The 18339-nt window shown below is 41.4% G+C and overlaps 1 protein-coding gene across 1 annotated transcript in view; it reads left to right on the top strand.

Annotated features, from left to right (window-relative positions):
* The window catches only part of def6a (DEF6 guanine nucleotide exchange factor a), a 151966-nt gene that overhangs the window by 54534 nt on the left and 79093 nt on the right, over positions 1-18339 (top strand). The window contains exon 3 of the mRNA XM_043716901.1: positions 14099-14284. Within this exon, the coding sequence (XP_043572836.1) occupies positions 14099-14284 (186 nt within the window). The remainder of the gene's footprint in view (positions 1-14098; positions 14285-18339) is intronic.

Raw genomic sequence — 18339 nt, 5'->3', positions numbered from 1 at the left:
CCTTTTATATTTTGCCTGAAGGTGAAACAATATGAGATCATGTTTACTGTTCCCCTGCAACAGGATGTTGACCCTGTAGAATTGTTCAGTGGTGCAGATCACATGAAAACGGAACATTACTGCAAGATCACGGAACCAGAAGAGAAGAATTGAAACTATAAAATTTGAAGCTGATGTTAGAAAGCATTCCTTTAGTCAAATGACGAGAGGTTGGATTTGCTCCTCACGTCTTTGTTCTTTGTGCATCGTTAATGTGATTTTTTAAAATCTCATTGTATTCGGCAAGAACTTTGATTGGTTCACAGTGGCTTATTTACATCAGGTTTAGTTAGAGCCAATGTGAAATCTTTTAAAAATTTACCTGCCATTTTCAGAAACTGCTTACAGTAAATGCCAGTCACCACCATTGAATCCCTATTGTATGGAATCAGGTCATTGGGTCCATCAAGTCCACACTCCTCCTCTGAAGAGTATCCCACCCAGACCCACCTCAACCCTGTGACCCTGTACTTCCTGCGGCTAATCCACCTAACTTACACATCCCTGGACAGTATATGGAGATCAAAGATGGCCAGGGTCCAAAGGGACTCTATGTATAAAGATCTGGGCAACGGGGGAGAAAACACACCCAATGCCACGCTCAGCCTGATGGGCACCTTTGTGTGTGGCTGCATCAAGCTGTGCGTAGATCCCCAGTACGCAAACACCAAGTGTCACTATGTACTGAGGTTCTACCTGTCCCCGGTGTTGCGGAGGATGGGCCTGGCCTCGCTGCCGCGGAATGCTCCGAGTAGTTGAACAGTTCCGTACCACCTGTCCTTCATGAAGAAATTTACGAAGAAAAACACATTTGACCACAAGTCCATCAGGAAGTGGTCAGCACGCAGTGTCCTTGAGACCCTTCGGGAAAAGGAGAGGGCGGATCCTGTCGAGTGGTTCCCTGGGTAGACTGTCAGTCATTTGGCAGAATGCCTCATCGCCAGAACGTTCCAACATGTACCAAGACATGGCTTGGCTGGTGGTGAGAAGGGCTCTGCCTGTGAGATCCTTGATGTATGCCCAGACACTCTGCCGCACCGCACGCTGCCTCCAAAGCGGCTGTAGAGGCGAACGAGACTGTCTCGCACCTCCTTCTGGAATGTGTCTATGCAGAGGAAGTTTGGAGAGGAACGCAGTGGTGTTTGTCGAGGTTTGTCCCGAGTAGCTCCACGACGTGGGACTCCATGCTCTACGGTCTGTTCCCTGGGATGCACACCAAGACGAACATCAACTGTGCCTGGAGGATCATCAACTCGGTGAAAAACACTCTTTGGTCTGTCTGAAACCTGTTGATCTTCCAGCTGAAGGAGCTGACTCCGACTGGGCGTTGCAGACTTGCACATTCCAAGGTCCAGGACCACGTGTTGAGGGACGTGCTGAAGCTTGGGGCAGCTGTCGCCAAGGCACGGTGGGGGAAGACCACCGTGTAACGTCTGCCTGCCAAAGAAGAACAGGGGGCCCACGCAGTAAGTGGGCTCCGCTGATGCCTCAGCTAATGTATATGGATGGTAAATGTACAGACCTGTATATACAAATGATTAATTCCGATCACTGTATGCAAAGAAATTGAATGTTTACGTATGTATGGCATGACCAATTGTACAGATCATCAAAATATTTTATGAGTAATGTATATTTTTAAATTTAAAAAAAAGTATGGGTAATTTACCATGGCCAATCCACCTAATCTTTAGATTGTGGGAAGAAACTGGAGCATCTGGAGAAAACTCTCACAGACACAGGGAGAATGTACAACTCCACACAGACAGTCACCTGAGATTGGAATTGAACCCAGGTCCCTAGTACTGTGAAGCAGCAGTGCTAACCACAGTGCCACCCCTATTTCATGGGAAGGTGCTTGTTTTATAATTCAAGTGAGCAGCCTCCAATCACTGAGGCTGATGATTGAGGGTTTTGACAACTTGTTCAATTGTGTTTATTCCATTTGATATTATTAGTATTGTGAGAAAGTATTAATTGATTTAGTCAGGAAATAATGAGGGAAGCAGCTCTTTTCTCCAGGTAGAAAAAAATTAAAATCAAGAATTCTGTTTTATCTCCCTTTTTGTTTTCTTCACTGTTCTAATTTTGAGACGGTTCATGTTTTGTAATTCATGTACAGTCTGGATGTTGTGTTGTTGAATAAACAAGTCCTGACAGTTCCTGTCAGTGGAAAGAATGAAGTATTTGGTTTGGCCCTCCCCTCCTCCCAGCCATCCAGTGTCGGAGGCAGGAAAATCCGAGTGGTTCCACTGGTTTTCCCTGCACATCTCTCCCAAATTCCGTGTAAACAACACTAAAAAAAATCACAGATATTTAAATATTAACTGCATTCAGGGCAGTTCAAGTTTCTGTTATCTTTTATGCTGGTTTTCAGAGTGAATTATATTGAGAGTTCTGTCAATTGAGAATTGCTGTTCTTTGAGGAAGGTTTAAGTCTTATGCTCAGTCAGTTGGGTATGAGGGCACTAATAGGTACACTACTAAAATGTCATTTTAAAGACCGTACTTGGGGACTCAGTGGGCCCCTCCTTTTTCCTCAGCCCCAAAGGTAAACTCCTCTAATGTTTCAGCTTGCCTGAGACCTGAACTCTGACCTTCCTCAGGCTCCTTTCCCATCTCTCCTCGGCCTCTCTGAACTCAATTTATATTCTTGACACCCACTTCCCGCTCCTCCACTCTGTACCCACAAAGCTGCAGGCCATTCAGATTGGCCTCCAGGTTCTCATGTATTGGTAATAATTCCATTTTTTTCTCTCCAGTTCATCTGCCATTCTTACCCTTTTCCTGGCCTTGCTTACTTTGCATTATGCCAACTATCTCCGACTTCCCTTTCCTCTGACCAAGTTGTTTCTTTCCAAATCTCACCCTATCTTTCCAGGAACTCCATGTTTGAGGCTTTCCAATCAGATTTTCATCACTAAATCAGCAACAAAACACACTTTCGGTGAGAAATGACATCCTGTGCAAAAGTGAGCAGATAGATGATTCCTCCTCATCCTCTTTACTTGTCTACAGCCTTTGACGATTTTTGCAAGGTTAGTGAAGGTTTCTAGCTCAGGTTGAGGTTAAGGGTGTAGGTTTGCTCGCTGAGCTGTAGGTTTGATATCCAGCCTTTACATTGCCTGGCTAGGTAACATCATCAGTGGTGACCTCCAAGTGAAGCGAAGCTGTTGTCTCCTTTCTATTTATATCTTTCTTCTGGATGGGGTTCCTGGGATTTGTGGTCATGTCATTTCCTGTTCGTTTTCTGAGGGGTTGATAGACGGCATCTAGATCGATGTGTTTGTTTATGGCGTTGTGGTTGGAGTGCCAGGCCTCCAGGAATTCTCTGGCATGTCTTTACTTAGACTATCCCAGGATAGATGTGTTGTCCCAGTTGAAATGGTGGGTTTTTTCATCCATGTGTAGGGCTACGAGGGAGAGAGGATTGTCTCTTTTTGTGGCTAGCTGGTGTTCGTGTATCCTGGTGGCTAGCTTTCTTCCTGTTTGTCCTACGTAGTGTTTAAGGCAGTCCTTGCATGGAATTTTGTAGATGACGTTGGTTTTGTCCATGGGTTGTACTGGGTCTTTTAAGTTTGTTAGTTTTTGTTTGAGAGTGTTGGTGGGTTTGTGTACTACTAGGATTCCGAGAGATCTTAGTAGTCTGGCTGTCATTTCTGAAACTTCTTTGATGTATGGTAAGGTGGTTAGGGTTTCTGGCTGTGTTAGGTCTGCTTGTCGTGGTTTGTTCTTGAGGAATCTGCGCACTGTATTTTTTGAGTATCCATTCTTCTTGAATACGTTGTATAGGTGGTTCTCCTCTGTTTTCCGAAGTTCGGCTGCGCTGCAGTGTGTGGTGGCTCATTGGAATAGTGTTCAGATACAACTTCGTTTGTGTGTGTTGGGATGGTTGCTGGTGGAGTTAAGTATTTGGTCAGTGTTTGTCGGTTTTCTGTATACGCAGGTTTGTAGTTCTTCGTTGTCCTCCCTTTCGACGGTGACGTCCAGGAATGCGAGTTTGTTGTCAGTTTCTTCCTCCTTGGTGAACTTTATGCCTGTGAGGGCGTTGTTAATGATGTTAAATGTCTCTTCTATCTTGTTTCGTTTTGTGATGACAAAATTCCATGCAAGGACTGCCTTAAACACTACCTAGGACAAACAGGAAGAAAGTTAGCCACCAGGATACACGAACACCAGCTAGCCGCAAAAAGACACAACCCTTTCTCCCTCATAGCCCTACACACGGATGAAGAAAACCACCATTTTGACTGGGACAACACATCTATCCTGGGACAGGCTAAGCAAAGACATGCCAGAGAATTCCTAGAGGCCTGGCACTCCAACCACAACGCCATAAACAAATACATTGATCTAGATGCCATCTATCAACCCCTCAGAAAACGAACAGGAAATGACATCACCACAAATCCCAGGAACCCCATCCAGGAGAAAGATATAAATAGAAAACAGGAGACAACAGCTTTGCTTCACTTGGAGGTCACCACTGATGATGATACCTAGCCAGGTAATGAAACGTCTGGATATCAAACCTACAGCTCAGCGAGCGAACCTAAACCTTTGACGATGATTGACTACACTAACCTTATCCAGTGTCTTTCTGCAGTCATCCAGCTGGATTGGACAAATCTCACCTGGTTCCTTTCTGATGTATTGAGTTGTATCCAGCATACCACTTGGAATGACCTCTCTTCCCTGCTCATGCAGCATTGCCTATGGTGTCCCTCTATCCTTGGTGCCTTCTGATTTTTCAATCTGCATGTGGCTACATCATCCAAAAGCACCAGAATTAGTTCTCACCTCTTTGCTAATGACACCCAACTCTAGACACCACCTCCTCTCTTCACTCCTCCACCATTGCCAAGTTTCTGGCTGCTTAACCACTAATCAACAAGCAGAAATTTCCTGCGGTTAAATATTGCAAAAACAGGACCCACTGAATGTGACCTCTGCTGCAAGCTTTGATCCCCAGCTATCAATGCTATCCTCGTCCTGGCAAAAGTCAGAGCAGACCAGACTATTTATAACTTTGTTGTCATAATTGACCATAAGATGTGCTTTCAACCATATGTTAATGCCCTTGCAGAGACCAACTGATCTACAATGCAACATTACCTGACCTGCTCTTGTCTAAGTTCATTTGCTGCTGAAACCCTCATTCTGTCTTTAGACTTGAATATTCCAACACTGTCATTACTGGTCCCCTACATTCTACCCTCATTAACATCACCTCATCCACAAATCTGGCACTGCGTCCGAACTCTCACCAAGTCCCGTTCACCTATCATCCCTGTGCTCACTGAAGTAAATTGGTTCCTGGTCATTCTCATCTTTATTTTAAATCTTTTCCCTGTTTCTCTAAACCCTTCCAACTTCATAAACCTCTGTGAGATCTATACTCATCTAATTCTGACTTCTTGAACATTCCTCATTTTAATTGCTATACCTTTAGTCTATGTACCCTTAATCTCTAGAATAGCATCTCTATTCCTGTCTTCCTCTCTAACTTGATTTTGTCCTTTATGATCTTCCCCAACCTTACTGACTTCAAAAGCTTTGATTACCCAACCTAATATCGTCTTGTGGCTCCAGGTCATATTTTGGAAGCACCATGGGTCATGTTATTCTGTTAACACTCATTTATAAATTTATTATTGCTGTATTTGTTCTGATTCTAGCCTGCAAACATTGCAGGATTTAATACTTTGCGTGGGATGGCAGGGATCATGCAGTAGATGGCACCAAACTGATCCCAAGAGGTTCCACAGCCTCAGCTTTTATTAATGAGCAGCTGAGCTTTAATCTACTTTCAATAGTAAACTTCCTCTACAGACACATGTCTCTGATCAGGGACACAGCAGTTTTCCTCACTGCTCTGTATATGTTTCACAGTATCTTTTATACTCCATAACTTTGAATGTCAGACCCTAGAGGTGGAGATAATAATGCTTTTCAGACAGGATGTCCATCAGTACCCCCAGGTTTTATGGGTTAATTCACTTTCTCCCTTTATGAGGAATGTCAGGTTTCCTATGTTACAAATGCAGGTTAGTTTTCCTGAGTAGATATAAGGTAGGCACTCAGATATTTGATACTATGAGATAATAGGTTTGTTTGTTCCTGTATTTCCCTATCTTCTAATAAATCCAAACCTGCCATTTTTTGCAAAGTTTAAAATTTCCTGGCAGTAATTCTAGACTTTTCAACTTTAAGTCCATTTTGGTTGATTTCTTTTGTGAATGTAATTTGGTGCTTGGCTTCTTTCAGCAGCTTGAGGTGAGTTGGGGAGGAGGCTGAAATGGTATTGGATGAGGAATTAGATTTAATTTTAATTATAGAATCCCTACAGTGTGGAAACAGGCCCTTCAGCCCAACAAGTCCACACCGACCCTGCAAAGCGTAACCCACCCAGACTATTCTATGTTTACCCCAGGCTAATACACCTAACCTACACATCCCTGAACACTTTGGGCAATTTTAACACGGCCAATTCACCTTACCTGCATATCTTTGGAATGTGGGAGGAAACCGGAGCCAACCCACGCAGACACTGGGAGAATGTGCAAACTCCAAACAGACAGTTGCCCAAGGTGGGAATTGAACTAGGGTCCCTGGCACTGAGGCAGCAGTGCTGACCACTGAGCCACCTTGCCGTCCGAATGAGAGGCCATTTTGTGTTGAGGGTATTTGGTGTTGGTCTTCACAGTGGGGCACATGAATAACATGCCAGTAATTGACAAAGAGACGAAGGTAGGTGAGGACCTGGAAACAATCATTATCACAGAAGAGGTAGTCTTGGGCAAGCTATTGCAGCTAAGGATAGGCAAGTCTCCTGGCCCTGATGCAATGCATCCCAGTGAACTAAATTATATGGCAGGAGAAATAGCAAATGCACTTGTAATTCACTGGACTCTGGGGCAGTTCCAGCAGACAGGAAAACAGCAAATGTGATGCCACTGTTTAAAAAAGAAGGCAGACAAAAATGGGAATTAGAGACCAGCTCATTTAATTTCTGTAGTGAGGAAAAGCTTGAGGCTATTATCAAGGAAGAAATAGCAAGGTATCTAGATAGAAATTATCCTGTTGGGCCGACGCAGCTTTGGCTCATGGAGGGCAGGTCATGCTTAATGAACCTACTGGAATTCTATGAAGACATTACGAACATGGTGGACAATGGGGACCCAATAGATGTGATGTATCTAGATTTTCAAAACGAAATTTGACAAGGTGCTGCACAAAAGACTGCTGCTTAAGATAAAGATGCAAGGTGTTACGGGCAATGTATTAGCATGGATAGAGGATTGGTTAACTAATAGGAAGCAAAAAGACCATAAGAGACAGGTGCAGAAATTAGGCCATTCAGCCCATTGACTCTGCTCAGCCATTCAATCAGGTAGGAGGCTGAAAGAACACAGCAAGCCAGGTAGGCATCAGGAGGCACAGAAATTGACATTTCGGGTGTTTCAGGAAGAAGGGTTACACCCGAAACATCAATTTCTGCACCTCCTGATGCTGCCTGGCTTGCTGTGTTCTTTCAGCCTCCTACCTGTCTACTTTGGTTTCCAGCATCTGCAGGGGTTTTTTTTGTATCCTGCCATTCAATCATGCTGATAAGTTTCTCAACCCTATTCTCCTGCTTTCTCCCTGTAACCCTTGATCCTCTTAATATTCAAGAACCTATCTATTTTAATCTTAAATATACTCAATGACCTGGCCTCCCATAGCCTTCTGTGGCAATGAATTCCATAGATTCATGACTCTCTGGCTGAAGATGTTTCGCCTTATCTCCATTCTAAAAGATCTTCCCATTACTCTAAGGCTGTGCCGTCAGGTCCTAATCTCTTCTATCAATGGAAACATCTTCCCAACATCTACTGTCAGGCCATTCAGCATTCTGTTTGTTTCAATTAGAACCCCCCTCATCCTTCTAAACTCCGTTGAGTATAGACCCAGGGTCTTCAAACGTTTCTCATCTGTTAGAGTGGCGATAAATGCATGCTGTCAATCAGTGACTAGTGGTGTGCCTCAGTGATCAGTGTTTGGACAGCAATTATTTACAATTTACATGGATAATTTGGAGTTGGGGACCACATGTAGTGCGTCAAAGTTTGCAGATGACGCTAAGATGAGTGGTGGAGCAAAATGTGCAGAGAACTGTGAAACTTTACAAAGGGACACCATTTAAGTGAGTGGGCAAAGATCTGGCAGATGGAGTACAATGTTAATAAATGTGAAGTCATCCATTTCAATAGGAATAACAGTAAAAAGGGCCATTACTTGAATGGTAACAAATTGCAGCATACTGCTATGCAAAGGGACCTGGATGTCCTTGTGCATGAATCACAGAAGGTTAGTCTGCAGGTGCAACAGGTAATTAAGAAGGGAAATGGAATTTTGTCTTCCATTGCTAAAGGGATTGAGTTTAAAAGCAGGGAGGTTATGTTGCAGCTGTGTAGGCTGCAGGTGAGGCCCCAACTGCAGTACTGACTGCAGTTTTGGTTTCCTTACTTGAGAAAGGATGTACTGGCATTAGAGGTGGTGCAGAGGAGGTTCACTAGGTTGATTCCGGAGTTGAGGGGGTTGGCTCATGAGGAGAGACTGAGTATTCTGGGATTATATACATTGGAACTTCGAAGAATGGGGGGGTGGGGGATCTTACAGAAACACATACAATTCTGAAGGGAATAGTTAAGATAGAAGTAGAGAGAATGTTTCCACTGGCGGGTGAAACTAGGACAAGAGGGCATAACCTCAAGACTAGGGGGAGCAGATTTAGGGCTGAATTGAGGAGGAACGTCTTCACCCAGAGGGTTGTGAATCTATGGAATTCCCTACCCAGTGAAGTAGTTGAGGCTTCCTCAGTAAATATTTTCAAAGCTAAGATTTTTTGGACAGTAAAGGAATTGAGGGTTATGGTGAGAGAGTGGGTAAGTGGAGCTGAGGCCACAAAAAGATCAGCCATGATCTTATTGAATGGCAGAGCAGGCTCGAAGGGCCAGACAACCTACTCCTGCTCCTAGTTCTTACATTCTTACGTTCTATGTTCATTGGGCTATATAATGCAATGCAGGAGACCATTTGGCGCATCATGCCTGTACTGGCCCTTTGAAGAACTATCTAATTAGCCAATCTCTTCAGTTCCTTTTCTATGGTGGAACAAATAATTCCCCTTTTATCTATATTCAATTAGCCAATTCCCTTGTTTAAAAAACTTATTTTGAATTTGCTCCCACCACTCTTTCAGTCAGTGTATTCCATATCATAAAAACTTGCTGTATAGTATTTTATTTCCTCATTGTACCTGGTTTTTGTGCTAATTTTCTTAAATGTCTGTCCTCTGGATACTAACTGTTCTAAAACTAGGAACAGTTCCTCCTTATTTATGCCATAACAGCCATTCATGATTTTGAGCATCTCTATCAGGTATCCCCTTAACCTTCTCTACTCCAAGAGAACAACCATGGTCTCTCTGAATAACTGAGTCTGTCTTCTCTGGTGCTGTTCTGGTAAATATCTGCTCCCTATCAATGGCCTTTGACTGCTTTTCTAGAATGTGGGGTCCAGAACTGAAAACATTATTCCAGCTAGGACCTAGCCACTATTTTATATAAATGTAGCAATGCATCCTTATTTTTTACACTCTATGCCTTTGTTTACAAACTCAGAGATCCTTGAGCCTTTTTAACAACCTCTTTGACATATCCTGCCGTCTTAAAATTTTCTTGGACATACACCCCTGTGTTTCCCTGTTCCTGCACATCCTTTCAAACTGCATCATTTAGTTTAAATTGCCTTCTACTGAATTACTTCACATTTCTCAGCTATTTCACCAATCTGTCCCTGTCCCCTTGAAGGCTATTACTATGCTCCTCACCGTGTATTACATTTCCAAATCTTGTTATTTACAAATTGTAAGAGTGTGCCAATTATATGCTGTAACTGTCTCCTTTGGCAGTTTTGTATCCTTGCAGTACTGCACTTTAAATTCTACAGGCGTCAACTTTAAGTATGTTAAATGTGACTCTTTATCAAATGTTGTTTGAAAGCCCATAGACGCAACATCAACCACAATACTTCCTTCAGCCCGTTCCAATAATTCATCAAAGACCTTTGTTAAATTAGTCAAACATAATAGACTTTTAACCCATCATGGCTGGCTTTTCCAAGTACTAATGCATTTTGTCCCAAAAACCTCACTGGATTTCAATTTATTTTATTCATTCATACACATGATGGAGATGTCACTGGCCAGGCCAGAGGGCAATTAAGAGGCAACCACATTGCTGTGGGTTTGGGGGTCACCTGTAGGTCCAGATCACATGAGGATGGCAGTTGCCTTCTCTAATGGACATTATTATACCAGATGGGTTTTTCTGACAATCGACAATGGATTCATGGTCATCATGAAACTCTTAATTCCAGATCAGATCTCTCTTATTGAATTCAAATTCCACCATCTGCCATTTGCGGGATTCGAATCCCAGGTCGTGGGATTCCAAGTTAGCTATTCCAAGTTAGGAGGATTATGGCTGTAGCTCCATCAAATTTTGGATGTGTTGCAAATGGCTGAACAAGATTGACACTCTTTGCATGTTGAATCCACTTCATATTTGTCTTATCGGTCTATTCTTTAGAGATAGATGGTTTCTTCAAGGGATGGAATCAGGTACTTGGATATTGATGACATTTCTTAGCAATAAAATGCAAGCCTTTTTTCTCAATCCAACACTGAGATGAATGCCACACTATGATAGTTAAGTGTTACAACATGAGTAAGGGTCATATATATAGTTAAATGTTAAAGCCTAAAAATAATGTCCAAGTTGCATTCCTTATCTAGCTTTATGAAAATGACATCTCACTATTTGCCCCATTTATGAATGTTAGTGATGTTACTGTGTGTGTGTGTGTATATAAAACAAAGATGAACTAAATATATTACAGAAATTTGGCATCATTTCAATTATAAATACCCTTGTTAATATTTGATGGTAATTACTGCTAATCAACATCTCCCACTGCAGATTAACTGTTAAAAGTGTGAAATCTGATTCATTTAGGTACTAATGGTTGTTGGAGACTTTACAACTGTTCAATTTGTTTTTGTTTAATTTGACTTTCCTGTCTCCTCTTTTCCTCCTCCTAATCTAATCCGTCGTTCTCATTTTTATACCTGAGTCGACATTAATTCTGTCATTGTAACGTATGTTTCCTTCTCTTAAACCTCTAACTACTTTTGAATCTTTCAGTTGATTGGTCAAAGAGTTACAGAATTACTTGGCCTGGTCACTGGAGTCCTAGGTGCCTTCTATCTCTTCATTTCTCCCATTGTGTCAACTCTCACTTTTGGGAAATAGCTGTATAACAAAATGTAAAGAGTTAAACCTTCAAGAACAGATCCAGCTATCAGCAGACATTATCAGATGTCATGCAAAATCAAGGTCAAAATGGAAAAGGCACACTTGTGTTGTACATGGGGTTTGGTTCTGAAAGGGTTAATGCTGAGGACTGTATTAAGTTCCACCCTATATGATGTCATTAAAATTTGGATGGGGCAAACAGTTCGAGATCTAGAAGGAGGTAAACCTACCATCCCAGTCTCCTCCAAGACATTGCTACTGAGGCTGTCAAGCCAACAGTTGGTGATCCAGTAACATAGGCTACAGAACACGTCTCCTCCTAATTTGACTATAGCCGGTTCCAGTCTCCAGCTGTTTTACTCTGGTTAAGAGAAGGTTCACCATTTTCCAAATAGACCATGTATCATGTATCATTCTGTTGGATCAAGTAGATTTAGTTTGCACTGACTTGATCTGGCAAGATCCCAAGCCTAGTTAAGAGCTCTTGATTGTTCTCTACATAAACCTATTACAAGTAGATTTTCTGTGGCTTGTTTTAGAAATTGCGGTTGTGGAGATGTCTTTTTTTCTAACTTGTGAATTCATTCAAGGCTGCATTTAGCAACTCATAGCTGCTGTGGAGAGAGCAAATTTGTTTTGACCAGAATATATGGTCACTGCTGAATCTGTTTTAAAAGGTATTCTCTTAACACAGCTCTTCCCTGCCCTCTGAAATGGCTTAGGAAGCCCTTCAGTTCATGGGCAATTATGGATGGGCAACAAAATGCCCATCCGTAATGCACATCCCATGAAGAAATGAATTTTTAAAACAAGTTCTGGAGCCCCCATGCTACTGGCAGACATTTGCCAAAGTCTGACATTTGATGCTTCTTAATAAATCTTACCAAGTAAGCTAGTCGTCCAAAATAATATTTGAAATTTTGGCCCGAGTTTCTCTTTGTGAAGGTCAAAGAATGATTTGTGATCTCGCAAAACCTTACAAAATTCTTTCGGGGTAAACAGAACCAATGCTACCCTTAGTAGTGAGATCTGGAATCAGGGCTCACAGTCTCAGCGTACAAGGTAAACCATTTATGGCTAAGGTAAGGAATGTCTTCACTTGGACGGTTTTGAATCTTTGAAATTTTCTACTTGCAAGGGCTATGAAAGCTCAGTCATTATGTAAGAGCTAGACCGAAAGCAGTAGATTTGTAGTTGCTAATGATAGGAAGGGATATGGAGATAGCATGGGAATATGGCATTAAAGAATATAATCAGCCATAATGGGCAGAATAGCGGCTTTCTACACTGTAGGGATTATTTAATGCTTTACAAGAGTAGAGCATACTCAAGAGACTGAGTCAGCTACCCTTCCTCCTATATTCACTCTGGCAGTGTGCTGGCCCACATATGTTCAAATCCTACCTTGAAACAAGTTGGGAAGGTTAGATTTGGGGAGTTCCTGTCCTAGCCTTGAATGAACAGTGGATAACAATGAGGACTACATCTTGTGTTGTTTTGTGCCTTAACTGAGTAAAACTGCACAAGCTACTTTACAGTGGCATTTTTGACGTCAAGCCACATAGGAAGCTTTTAGTGAAGGCAGTTACAGCTTGGACAAGGAAGTAGGCTGGAAGGTGGTGCAAGGTGCGACCACCAAGCACCCAGGATTTGTAAATGGCCAGGACTGGAGTAATTGAGGTCAGATGAACGTATCGAGATGGGGAGGAGAGGGAATGGAGGGATTTGCAAACAAGGGTGATTTAGAGCCAGTATAAATTAGTGTGTGTGGAGGTGATGGGTGAATGAGACTTTGTGTATGTTAGAATGTGGGTATTAAAGTTTTAGATTGCCTCAAGTTTATGGAGATTGGAAATGCAACAGAGTAGCCAGATCTAAATATGACAGGCTTAGTCATACAATGTTATGTAGGTGAAAAAAGTGGTCAGAAGCTAATTTTAAGATTAAACAGTATAGTAAAGGCAGATGTTCAGGTCTTTTAGAAATAACTGTAGAAACTCTTTCCTTAAATGAAATGCATACAAATGGTCCATCAGAAATGTGTTCAGTTGGCACATTTTGGGTCAAAGCAGCCAGAAACGAGGCTGCAAAATGTGGATGAAAACTTAGTAACTTCAATCATCATTTTTTTGCACTTAATGTCCTGATTCAGTCAGGGTGTTTCAAACATGGAAATATGTAACTTGTTGAAATGGTAATTAAAATTCTAGAAAAATAATCCAGAAAAAAAACTTTGAGGGCATGTTTTTCCACTGTCTGGATGTGGACAAAAGGACAAATAATTGGGTGAGTTGACCATAGAGGGGCTCTACTATTGAAGGTCACGATTAGCTGAGGATCTCATTTGTCAGATCTTAACAAGGAGATTGGGCTTCAATCTGCCAAGCTTTCTTGGTGGTGGGTGTGGCAAGTTAGTCTTCATTTGAGCATGCTCACTCCCAAATAAGGACTGTAGATCACAGAATTATTGTTTGTGTTGCTGAATGTATAAAATGTAATCTAATTCTGATGACTCAATTCTGGCAGGCTTAACCAAAGATTTTTAAAAATGATGGATTTTACTTTGTAGCTTACTGAAGAAGCAAAGGTAATGACTTTTCTGTTGTCATTATTATGTGATAGGAAGAGTTGGTTCAAAATATGTGCCTGGTTATAATGACTCAAATAGAACACCAACTCTGTCTGTCTGTCTGTCTTAGGTCGAAGAAGGTGCTTTTGTCAAAGAAACTTTTGATGAACTCTGCTGGACTTTAACTGCTAAGAAGAACTACAAACATGATAAAAATGGAAACTGCATTATTTCTGACCGTGATGCATTCAGATTATGGTGTCTCTTCAACTTCCTCTCAGAGGACAAATATCCACTCGTGATGGTTCCTGATGAGGTGAGAAATTTCTCAATTGTTTACAGTTGAATGGGTTTCAAGCAAACTTTCTTGGGTTGAATGAGTGGATCAGGCTATTGTCTTTTTGATTTTTGGGAAAATGGATATATGTTGTTTTGTCTGTTGTCATTTACTGTATACATCATTTGAGAGTGTATTTGGTAACCAGAGTGTGGAATGCAGCTTGTCAATGTTGAGGCTGAGTGAATGATGAATCTTACTCTCTTCTGGTGCTGGGCACATATGGTAAAATATTTGTCTAATGGAGCTTGATTTTACATTGTGTTTTTGCTGCTAATTTTGCTAATTAGTCTGAAAAACTAGCCTATTGACACAGATATGTTGGATACTGTGCAAGATGAACTGATTGTCATTTTTAGCATTAGACTCCAATTGAGGAGTAGGCCATTCAATAAGATCATGGCTCCTGATTACTACACATTCCTGTCCAACCGCAATCACATTCACCCCTTTTCTTATGTTAGGTCACTTGCCATTTTAATAAAAAAGTAAAATCCTCAACCTTCCACTGTAGCTTCAAAATAAGTGGTGTTTACACTGGAATTTAATGAAAAACTCCAATGATTTAGTTGGAGCGTATCTCAACTCCATTTTAATAACAAGCCCATTTCTGGTTCACATATGTTCAGAATGTCCAACAGGACCATTAACTATCATTCCTGTTTGGGAGGAGTGCTGTATTAAGTTTTGAATGGATATGAATTGAGTATTAGGCATACTTTAGAATGATAACTTTAATGATATGTTGTGATTTTTCCCCCAAGTGTTTTTTTAAAAGGAGCTCTTGCTGTAGCTGACTGAGATATCACAAAAGTATATAGGAACCATTCAATTTAGGAGTAGGCCATTCCATAAGATCATGGCTGACTTGATTACTCCACATTGCTGTCCACCTGCAATCACATTGTGCAAGATAGGGGACTCTGCGACCCCCCATCAGGCACTCTGCTTCCCTTCCCAAGAACAAAGACACGGAGGAGTTCGTCCAAAACTATTTATTCAATTCTGCAGAACTGGGTGTTACCTCAATGGCTTCCCACGAGGCACACACACAGATTGTAATCCCCGCACGTTATATACATGTAGGAGTGGGCGGGGCCTTCTACTGTCTCAGCCAATCAGTGTTAAAGTTCCCCACTGTCCTCCTGATGGATGAGATTATTTGGTTATTCACCCAGCCAATCAGTGTTCGAGTTCCCCGTTTCTCCCTTATATGGATGATGACGTACAGTCGTGGTTGTGGGCGGTCCCTCAGCCACGAGGAAAGCTGTTTCCATTGTTCCATTCATGAAAATCTGGGGGAGTGTCTGCTCGTGCTTACTACAAGGTAGAGAAGACTAAAATGGTGGCTTTGTACTTACTATGTGCTTACTACAACAGTTAATGATTTAAAAATTACACCACCCCCTACAACATTCACCCCTTTATTATTAAGAATCTATCTAATTCCTCCTCAAAAATATTCAGAAGCTTTGCTTCAACCGTCTTCACCAACAAAGAGTTCCAAGAGTGAGGAAAAAATATTATGTTCATCTCTATCTTAAATGGACAACCCCTTGCTTTTAAACAGTGAATTCTTCCTGCCAAAATGGACAATTTCATATTTTCCCACATACTTCACTTGCCAGATCTTTTCCCACTCGCATACGATTCTATAGCACATGGAAGCCTCCATATATCCTCTTTACAACTAACTTTTCGATGTGTCATCAACAAATTTAGCAGCTATACCTTTGGCCCCATCATCCAAATCATTTTTATAAATTACGAAAGGGGTTGGCTCCAGCACTGAACTCTGTGGCATACCACTCCTTCTATCTTGTCTGTGGAAAATGACCCATTCATGTCTGTAGTTTCCTGTTGACCAGCCAGTTTTCTGTCCATGCCAGTATGTTACCCCCACACCATGAACTCCTTTTCCACAATAACCTTTTGAAGTGGTACCATATTCAATGCCTTTTGGAAATCCAAATGAAGTATTTCTTCTGTTTTCCCTTTATCCACAGCACATGGGGTTGCTCCCTTGAGTAATCTAATAAATTGATTAAACAATGTTTTCCTTCCACAAAATCATGTTTGCGTGTCCTGATTTCCTTGAATTTTTCCAAGTGTCTTGTGTAACATCTTTAATAATAGTTTCTAACATCTTCCCTATATCAGATGTTTATCTAACTGGCTAGTAGATTTCTACTTTGTTTCCTTCCCTTTTGAATAATGTTACATTTGCTATTTTTCAACCTTGTTGAATCTCCCTTAGATCTAAGAAGTTTTGGAAAATAGAAACAGAGGCAGTGACAATCTCATTAGCCATGTCTTTCAGTACCCTAGGACGAAGACCATCAAGACCTGGGCGCTTGTCAGCCCACAGCCCCAACATTTGCCCTGAACCATTTCCCTGGTGATTATAATTTTGTAACATTCCTTTCTTCCTTCCATTTCCTGATTTTTCTGGAATGTTCCTAGTACTCCCTACAGTGAAGACCAATGCAAAATATCTGTTTTTCTACTGTTTCCTTACTGTATATTAAATCCTCAGATTATTTTTGATAGGATCAAAGCTCACTTTGTTAACTCTTTATTGAAAATCTGTAGAAACTCTTGCAAACTCTCTTTCATATTTCTAACTAGCTTTCACTTATACTCTTATTTTCCTACCTTATTAACCTTTTCATTGGTCAGAACATAAAAACAGTAAACAATCTTCAGACCTGCCACTCATCTTTGTGCGATTATATACTTGAAATTTGATACTTTCTTTAGCAATTTTAATTGCAGAAGGTGAGTTCTCCTGTTAGATTTTTCTTTTTATTAAAATGTATTTATTTGGTCTACTCTGAGATATTCCTCAGAATGGCTGCCACTGTATTTCTATTGCTACCCAATAAACTAATTTACCAGTTCACTTTAGCTAGCTTTGCTTTCATACTCTCGTGTTACCCTTATTTCAGTTTAAAATACTGGCTTTGGGTCCACTGTTGGTTCTTTCAAGCTGAATTTAAAAATTCAATTGTACTATGCTATCTGTTCCTTAGCAATCCTATCTTGTTGCATAATACTAGGCCCTGAATAAACTTCACTCTGGCTCCACGGTATGCTGTTCTATAAAGGTCTCCAAAAAGATTTGATGAACTCTTGCTTTCTTTGACCATTTGCCATTTCTGGTCTATATGTAGATGAAAATCCCCCATGATTATCACTGCACTTTTCTGCCTTGCTGCTATTATTTCTTCCTTCATACTCTATTCTACCATGTGATTACTACATGTGATACCATGTCAAGGGGCCTGTACATCTCTTCCACAAGTGATTCCTTCTTATCTCCACCCAAACTGCTTGTACATCCTAATATCCTGAACTTGGGTCATCACTCTCTCCTGTGCTAATGCCAGCTTTGGAACTGCTTTTTCTTAGTTTCTGTCCTTCCTGAATATCAAGGATCTGTCATTCCACTATCATGTCTCTCTGGCTATCAGATTGTTCGTATTTATTTCAGTTTTTGCACTTAGTTCATCTAGAGTCATAGAGTCCTAGAGATGTAAAGCATGGAAGCAGACCCTTCGGTCCAACCTGTCCATGCCGACCAGATATCCCAACCCAATCTAGTCCCACCTATCAGCACCCGGCCCATATCCCTCCAAACCTTCCTATTCATATACCCATCCAAATGCCTCTTAAATATTGCAATTGTACCAGCCTCCACCACACCCTCTGGCAGCTCATTCCATACACTTACCACTCTCTGCGTGAAAAGGTTGCCCCGTAGGTCTCTTTTATATCTTTCCCCTCTCACCCTAAACCTATGCTCTCTAGTTATGGACTCCCCGATCCCAGGGAAAAGACTTTGCCTATTTATCCTATCCATGCCCCTCATAATTTTGTAAACCTCTATAAGGTCACCCCTCAGCCTCCGACGCTCCAGAGAAAACAGTCCCAGCCTGTTCAGCCTCTCCCTGTAGCTCAGATCCTCCAACCCTGGCAACATCCTTGGAAATCTTTTCTGAACCCTTTCAAGTTTCATTACATCTTTCCGATAG

This window comes from Chiloscyllium plagiosum, chromosome 26 (genome assembly GCF_004010195.1).
Source record: "Chiloscyllium plagiosum isolate BGI_BamShark_2017 chromosome 26, ASM401019v2, whole genome shotgun sequence".
Classification (NCBI taxonomy): domain Eukaryota; kingdom Metazoa; phylum Chordata; class Chondrichthyes; order Orectolobiformes; family Hemiscylliidae; genus Chiloscyllium; species Chiloscyllium plagiosum.
The sequence above is the reverse complement of the archived record's forward strand: the minus strand, read 5'-3'. Positions and strand labels throughout refer to the sequence as shown.